Source organism: Scyliorhinus torazame, chromosome 27, assembly GCF_047496885.1.
Source record: "Scyliorhinus torazame isolate Kashiwa2021f chromosome 27, sScyTor2.1, whole genome shotgun sequence".
NCBI lineage: Eukaryota > Metazoa > Chordata > Chondrichthyes > Carcharhiniformes > Scyliorhinidae > Scyliorhinus > Scyliorhinus torazame.
In genome coordinates, this window is record NC_092733.1 from 21,902,255 (window position 1) to 21,910,867 (window position 8,613).

General features: G+C 51.8%; 2 protein-coding genes across 3 annotated transcripts in view; both read left to right on the forward strand.

The window, feature by feature from the left end:
* LOC140403295 (Krueppel-like factor 1) overlaps positions 1-7,383 on the forward strand; it is a 48,526-nt gene extending 41,143 nt beyond the window's left edge. For both annotated transcript variants that reach the window (XM_072491113.1, XM_072491112.1), the window contains one exon: positions 2,622-7,383. In XM_072491113.1, the coding sequence (XP_072347214.1) occupies positions 2,622-2,797 (176 nt within the window). In that variant the 3' untranslated portion in view covers positions 2,798-7,383. The remainder of the gene's footprint in view (positions 1-2,621) is intronic.
* On the forward strand, positions 3,339-7,383 carry LOC140403243 (uncharacterized). The gene is made up of 3 exons (XM_072491010.1): positions 3,339-3,345; positions 4,551-5,064; positions 5,392-7,383. The coding sequence occupies exons 1-3, from the start codon at positions 3,339-3,341 to the stop codon at positions 6,119-6,121; spliced, it is 1,251 nt and encodes a 416-aa protein (XP_072347111.1). The 3' UTR covers positions 6,122-7,383.
* Positions 7,384-8,613: the final 1,230 nt, after the last annotated feature.

Sequence of the window (8,613 nt, forward strand, 5' to 3'; positions counted from 1 at the left end):
TGAATTCCTCCCTTCCTCTGCTTGAATTAAGGGTATGTGTCCATTAAACATCCATGGATCTAAAATGCTCACGGCAAAGTTAAAGAAATGGGAAATAAGGGAATCCACAGGAAGGGCGCTGGCATTAGTCAAAGAGGTAGGTTTACGGAGCATTTTAGAGGAAATACGAGACGTAGACAAGTTTCAGGGGGGGAATTCCAGGGAAGGCCACCAGTGGTGTAGTGGCAAAATTTGGGTATGTTTTGGAGGCGAGGTATGTTTTGGAGGCGAGGAGCACAGAGCTGTTTGTCCCAGGCACGGCACATTATCGAATGCTGCACCTGTGCGCAGCTTCGAGGGAATGTTGGTTGTGGGGTTGAAAAGGTGGAGGGGCGGGACTACAGCGGGATTTGAAAGCAAGGATGACAATATTCAAGGTTGGCTTTACCAGCAGCCAGATTGGGCTGACGGAGGGGGGGATGTGATGGGGACTTGGGAGCACGTTGGGACACGGGCAGCTGAGTTTTGAATGGCTTTTAGGTTTGCGGAGGGTGGGATGGGGAAAGATGGCCCCCGAGTGCATTGGGATAGTCTGGTCTGAAGGGAACAAAGGTAAGGATGAGGGAATCAGCAACGGATGAGCAGCAGATGAGCTGAGGCAAGGGGTGGTGACAGGCGGTGTTACGAAGGTGAAAATAGGCCATCTTAACGATGGCTTGTGTAGGTAGCTGGAAAGTCATTTTGGGGTCAGATGTCACACCCAAAGGTTACAGGCAACCTCGGGGCATCCAGGCACTTTGCAACATATGAACCACTTGTAAAGTAGGCAGCCGATATGTGCACAGCAAGATCCCAGGGGGTTATGGCCAATAATCTGTTTTGGTGATATTGTTCAAGGGTTAAGCATTGGCCAGGGCTCCGATGAGAGCGCCCCTGCTCTTCATTGAAAGTGCGTTGGGGGTCTTTTTACAACTTTCAGGGCCATCGGCTGACATCTCTCTTCAGAAAGACAGCACCTGTAACTGTGCAGCACCCGTATTGGGCGGGTCGGTGTAGATGTTGTCCTGGAGTGGGACTTGAACCCACATACTTCTTACCCAGAGATGGCGAATGCTGCACACTGAAACCGCAGTCAGTTGTCAAGTGGGGAAAGGGTGAAGATGGGAGGAAAGCTGACCTATAGGTGAGGTAGTCCATCAGTCTGGGAAACCTATTGTCCCTCAGCATCTGGAGCTTTATAGGGGAGAGGTTCCCTCGGGAGACTGAAGCTGCACTCCCCTCACAGTGGCCAGCTGTGAATGGGTTATCAGCGCCCCCTCCTCTGAATCTGAGTATTGCGGGTTTTGGTCACATTGCAGGACTTGAGCTCGAGATTCTAGATTGACGCACCAGAGCAGTACTGAGCGAGACCTGCACCAGCTGCCCTTCCAGCTGGTGCGTGAGAGAACCGTCCGCTATTTCGAAGAAGAGCATTGGGAGTTCTTCCTGGTCAATATTTATCCCCCCCCCCCCCTCACACACACAAACAACTCAAAAGCAGGTTGCCTGGTTATTATCACACTGCTGTATGTGGGAGCTTGCTATGTAAAGTATTGCTGCAGCCAAAAAGAATTTGGCTTTTCAGGTTGTGAATGGTGCTCCAGAATATGGTCCGACACACAATATGGGTGGGAATTGGGAGCTGGAATCTGACACGGAATATGGTGGGAGTTGGGAGCAGGAATCTGTTGCTGACACTGAATTTATTCCAGGATTTCTAGGCCTTGCTTCCTCCACGTACCAGTCTTTGAATTCTCTCAAATGCAGTTTGCGGTTCCATGCGCAATGACCACTCTCCACAACCTCTTTGATGGTGAGTTAATGTTCACACTGGACCCCCCTCCTCAATGTTAGCATGTGAACCAACTGGACAAGGCATGAGCTGCTCCCAGTTCTTCGTTGACATTCATGCATCCATGATAAAGGGGAACTCTGGCAGGCATTTAACAGGCACCGAAACCCTAGCATTTCAGTGTCAATGTGATGCCAGGCATGTTGGCTGTAAGTCCCATGACCACCGATCGTATCAATCAGCATATCCCTTTGGCTGTTCACAATAGAGTCATCGAGCTTTACAGCACAGAAAGAGGCCCTTCGGCCTCTGGGCCAGCCATGTACTGTATTCTGTGTCGGATACTTGCTCCCAACTCCCATCTCCGATACTGCTCCCACTCAACCAATCCGTGCTTGCAAAACTCAGAATTAAATGCCTAATGTTAGATGGGATTCTGCGATTGGACAGCACTCGTTGAGCAATCCTGAGCGTGTTTAAAAATTACACTAATGGTGAACTTTAAGATTCTCAATTGGGCTCGCTATTTACACCTGCTGGAAATGACAGATTTTCATCTGCAGTGACCTGTCCTATGCAAACAAAACAAATTGAAGCGTGGAGAGCAATAGTTCCTTAGTGCATTCTCCATGACAACAGTTTGACCAATCGGAATCCACTTGCCAACAAATCGGCAACTTTTTCTCATGCAGTATAAGTTGTTGCTTCCTTTGAAATTTGGCATTCTTGTGTTTGTTCTGAGTACAAGATGAAAAACTTTGAGAGCATGTCTCCCTCTGTAACATAAGTTGTGGTGTCTTTTCCATTGCAGGTGAGAAGCCCTATCAATGTACCTGGGAAGGCTGCAGTTGGAAGTTTGCCCGCTCCGATGAACTGACCCGCCACTATCGGAAGCATACGGGACACCGGCCCTTCCAGTGCCACCTGTGCGAGCGGGCATTCTCCAGGTCTGACCACCTGGCCCTTCACATGAAGAGGCACATGTGACCTCTCCCCGCAGCGCCCACCACTGGATGAGATGTGTGTGCGCGTGGGGCAACCTCCCGGCCTTCTGAACGATCAGCTCCACTCAGAACGCAGTGGCATCCACCTCCCTTCTACCTAGAGGAGAGGAGGGGATGGGGGGCGTAACGTGACGCCCCCCATCTATTTGGTTCAGTCTGGGGTATGAGAGAGAAGGGGACAGGATGAAGGGCTGAGGGGGTTGATTGAAGGAGTGCACCAGAAAAAGGGGTGGGGGAGGGGGGTTGCTGTGTGCACGTGTGGGGGTGTAAGAAGGATATTCCTTGTATTAAACAATATTCAACCAACGCTTTTTAATTACCAGATGGGGAGGGCAGGCAGGAGTGCCCAGGTGAAAATTTGGTACCCGTGGTGAATCCACAGATTATTGTTCTGTTGTTTGTGCCCACCAGGGTGCCAATCGCACATTTCTCGAAGTGTTATTTTTTTTGCCCAGTGCCACTCCATCTGGAGGAACGGGTCAATGCCCGGTGTCGGAGGAGGGCACAGACTATGGGCACTAGTGATGCAGGGTAACTCCCAGCGAACGACACCTTGGCCCAGTGCTACCCATTGAATTGAGCCCGAGCACGCAGATTCTGTTGTGTTTTGCTGTGCCAGCGAGGAACTGGGCAAGCGAGGGGTCTTGGCCAGTCAATGACGAAAGGGTAGGGCTGGGAAGCAGCTGCCAACCTGCTCTAGGGTGGGCCTGGGGTCCTCGGTCTTTTCCGCTGCGTACGTGTTGACTGAACGCGTTGTACCCGGCCTGGGACTCGTTGCCTGCTGATAACATTGGGATTGTTGGAATGTTAAAGCAGCAGGGTGCCCTGATTCCCGACATGTTCATACCAACCTTTGATCCTCTCCCACCCTCTTCCCCATAAGCTGAGCAAATATACTGAGTTCGCACACGTACGCGCGCACCCATCTCCGTCTCCCCAGCCAGTGTTGGACAAGGTGGCCACGGTACCCACTGCCCCTGTCTGGAAATGTGTAGCGTTGGAGGCTGGATAGAAGCTGTGGGCGGAGCTTGATTGGCAGTGGCAGATGCCCACCCTGCCAAGTCCAGCTGTGCGCGCCCCCCTCCCTGTCTTGAAGTCCCAGAGACCTCTCACTGCTCAGTGGAGCCCCCTCTCCGGAACTGGCCTGTGTTAAGTAGGCCTGACTGATCGACATGTGGCTCAACAAACCCGTCCCCTCCTGAGCTAATAATGGGATGGGTCTACCTGTGCTAATGAGTTAGAGTGTGTGTGTGTGGGCTTGATATGTGTCAGCTTGATCACATGGTGTCTCATTGTCTGAGATCATACATGGGGCCAATATGGCCAAATGGCCAAGATTCTGCCTAGTCATGGAACCGGTTCCCGAGCGACAGTGGGCACCGCCAGGTTGGATTAGACCCCTGAAGAGGAGCAGGAATTGATCTCTTAAAAGGTCCAGCGAGGAAATGGGCCCCTTGTTGTCAGAGTGTCTGCAAGGATTCACTCCCTGGTATCACCCCCAGAATTGTATCACCACCGTTGATATTTTCACCTTCCCTGTCGAATGGGCCTGTTACTGTGGTCAAACCATGTTCCCCTCTCCCAGGGGCAGGAGCAAACGCTCCGGGATAAAGGAGGGGAAGGGATGGAGATGAGGTCGCACAGATACCTGAGCTCTCTGATGTCTGTTAGAAAGCTTGGAACCATTGTTGGGCAGAGGTCTTTATACCAAAAAGCCTCTGTGTAAATTAGCTGAGCCTCCATTCTCCCTTCCCCCTCCAAACTCACCAACTCTCCTTCTCGTCACAATCCCACCTACTCTCCTCCCAAACCCCTCAATCCCACCTACTCTCCTCCCCAAACCCCTCAATCCCACCTACTCTCCTTCTCGTCACAATCCCACCTACTCTCCTTCTCGTCACAATCCCACCTACTCTCCTTCTCCCCAAACCCCTCAATCCCCCCTACTCTCCTTCTCATCACAATCCCACCTACTCTCCTTCTCCCCAAACCCCTCAATCCCCCCTACTCTCCTTCTCGTCACAATCCCACCTACTCTCCTCCCAAACCCCTCAATCCCACCTACACTCCTTCTCCCCAAACCCCTCAATCCCACCTACACTCCTCCCCAAACCCCTCAATCCCACCCACTCTCCTCCCCAAACCCCTCAATCCCACCCACTCTCCTCCCCAAACCCCTCAATCCCACCCACTCTCCTCCCCAAACCCCTCAATCCTACCTACTCTCCTCCCCAAACCCCTCAATCCCACCTACTCTCCTCATCACAATCCCACCTACTCTCCTTCTCCCCAAACCCCTCAATCCCACCTACCCTCCTTCTCCCCAAACCCCTCAATCCCACCTACTCACCTTATCGTCACAATCCCCCCTACTCTCCTCTCGTCACAATCCCACCTACTCTCCTCCCAAACCCCTCAATCCCACCTACACTCCTTCTCCCCAAATCCCTCAATCCCACCTACTCTCCTTCTCGTCACAATCCCCCCTACTCTCCTTCTCGTCACAATCCCACCTACTCTCCTCCCAAACCCCTCAATCCCACCTACACTCCTTCTCCCCAAACCCCTCAATCCCACCCACTCTCCTCCCCAAACCCCTCAATCCCACCTACTCTCCTTCTCCCCAAACCCCTCAATCCCACCTACTCTCCTTCTCGTTACAATCCCACCTACTCTCCTCGTCACAATCCCACCTACTCTCCTTCTCCCCAAACCCCTCAATCCCCCCTACTCTCCTTCTCGTCACAATCCCACCTACTCTCCTTCTCCCCAAACCCCTCAATACCACCTACTCTCCTTCTCCCCAAACCCCTCAATCCCACCTACTCCCCTTCTCGTCACAATCCCACCTACACTCCTTCTCCCCAAACCCCTCAATCCCACCTACTCTCCTCGTCACAATCTCACCTACTCTCCTTCTCGTCACAATCCCACCTACACTCCTTCTCGTCACAATCCCACCTACTCTCCTCGTCACAATCCCACCTACTCTCCTCCCAAACTCCTCAATCCCACCTACACTCCTTCTCCCCAAACCCCTCAATCCCACCTACTCTCCTTCTTGTCACAATCCCACCTACACTCCCTCTCCCCAAACCCCTCAATCCTTCCTACTCTTCCTCTCCCCAAACTCCTCAATCCCACCTATTCTCCTTGTCACAATCCCACCTTCTCCCCAAACCCCTCAATCCCACCTTCTCCCCAAACCCCTCAATCCCACCTTCTCCCCAAACCCCTCAATCCCACCTACCCACCTTCTCCCCAATCCCACCTACCCACTTACCCTCCTCCCCAAACCTCTCAATAACACCTACCCTCCCTCTCCCCAAACCCCTCAATCCCACCTACCCACCTTCTCCCCAAACCGCCAATCCCACCTACCCTCCCTCTCCCTAAACCCACCTACCCACCTTCTCCCCAAAGCCCTCAATCCCACCTACCCTCCCTCTCCCCAAACCCCTCAATCCCACCTACCCACCTTCTCCCCATCCCCTCAATCCCAGCTACCCACCTTCTCCCCAAACCCCCAATCCCACCTACCCACCTTCTCCCCAAAGCCCTCAATCCCTCCTACCCACCTTCTCCCCAAAGCCCTCAATCCCTCCTACCCACCTTCTCCCCAAAGCCCTCAATCCCTCCTACCCACCTTCTCCCCAAAGCCCTCAATCCCACCTACCCACCTTCTCCCCAAAGCCCTCAATCCCACCTACCCACCTTCTCCCCAAAGCCCTCAATCCCACCTACCCACCTTCTCCCCAAAGCCCTCAATCTTGCCTACCCACCTTCTCCCCAAAGCCCTCAATCCCACCTACCCACCTTCTCCCCAAAGTCCTCAATCCCACCTACCCACCTTCTCCCCAAAGTCCTCAATCCCACCTACCCACCTTCTCCCCAAAGTCCTCAATCCCACCTACCCTCCTTCTCCAATGTCCCAATCCCACCTTCTCTCTTTCTCCCCAAACACCTCAATCCCACCTGTCCGCTTTCTCCCCAAACACCTCAATCCCACCTGTCCGCTTTCTCCCCAAACACCTCAATCCCACCTGTCCACTTTCTCCCCAAACACCTCAATCCCACCTGTCCGCTTTCTCCCCATGTCCCAATCCCAAAGCCCTCCTTCCCAGATGTCCCAATCCCACTTGTCCTCTTTCTCTCCAAACATCCCAATCCCACCTGCCCTCCATCTCTCCGAACGTCCCAATCCCACCTCCTTCAATTACCTGTCTTTCATGACCCAACTGGGCAGGAGCGCATCCACTTCTCTCTTGACCCTGTTTCTCTTCCGCACCTGATTATTTGTCCCTGGTGCTTTCCTCCATAACTGGGGGGTGGGATATTGAGTCTGATGCCTATGTTCTCGCCGCCTTTCCCTGGGATTTCAGCTCCTGGCTGTTGTAGCAATCAGTCGGCAGCTCATTGTAAATAGCACTAGCTCCGACTGGGAGAGATTTATATGGAGCAATGGATCCTTTCCCCCATTGTAGGGCAAGGGTTCAGGGTGATTATTTTGTAATTCTGCTCTTGTGGTTAAGCTGTAATAAATAAAAAAAATAAAAATGTACAGATTAATCCTTTTTACACTGTTTATTAAGATGGTGGGTGTAATTCTTCCTGAGGTGAATGTTGTGTTTGAGTTACACGCTGCATTTTATGTCTGTTGTGCCGTTTGTTACCGTAAGCCTGCACAATACCAGTTTTGCGCGGAGCATGTGGGTGTGTGTGTGTGGGGGGGGGGGGAGACCATTTGTGCCGCTGGATGGGATTGCTCCTGTCTGCAGTGGATCTTCGTCTGAACAGGTACCTGACTCCTCCCCAATGTTGCTGCCTCTGTCAGAATATATGAATATATAGGAATAATATGATCAGGGATAGTCAGCATGGCTTTGTGAAGGGTAGGTCGTGCCTCACAAACCTTATTGAGTTCTTTGAGAAGGTGACTGAACAGGTAGACGAGGGTAGAGCAGTTGATGTGGTGTATATGGATTTCAGCAAAGCGTTTGATAAGGTTCCCCACGGTAGGCTATTGCAAAAAATACGGAGGCTGGGGATTGAGGGTGATTTAGAGATGTGGATCAGAAATTGGCTAGCTGAAAGAAGACAGAGGGTGGTGGTTGATGGGAAATGTTCAGAATGGAGTACAGTCACAAGTGGAGTACCACAAGGATCTGTTCTGGGGCCGTTGCTGTTTGTCATTTTTATCAATGACCTAGAGGAAGGTGCAGAAGGATGGGTGAGTAAATTTGCAGACGATACTAAAGTTGGTGGTGTTGTCGATAGTGTGGAAGGATGTAGCAGGTTACAGAGGGATATAGATAAGCTGCGGAGCTGGGCTGAGAGGTGGCAAATGGAGTTTAATGTAGAGAAGTGTGAGGTGATTCACTTTGGAAGGAATAACAGGAATGCGGAATATTTGGCTAATGGTAAAGTTCTTGAAAGTGTGGATGAGCAGAGGGATCTAGGTGTCCATGTACATAGATCCCTGAAAGTTGCCACCCAGGTTGATAGGGTTGTGAAGAAGGCCTATGGAGTGTTGGCCTTTATTGGTAGAGGGATTGAGTTCCGGAGTCGGGAGGTCATGTTGCAGCTGTACAGAACTCTGGTACGGCCGCATTTGGAGTATTGCGTACAGTTCTGGTCACCGCATTATAGGAAGGACGTGGAGGCTTTGGAGCGGGTGCAGAGGAGATTTACCAGGATGTTGCCTGGTATGGAGGGAAAATCTTATGAGGAAAGGCTGATGGACTTGAGGTTGTTTTCGTTGGAGAGAAGAAGGTTAAGAGGAGACTTAATAGAGGCATA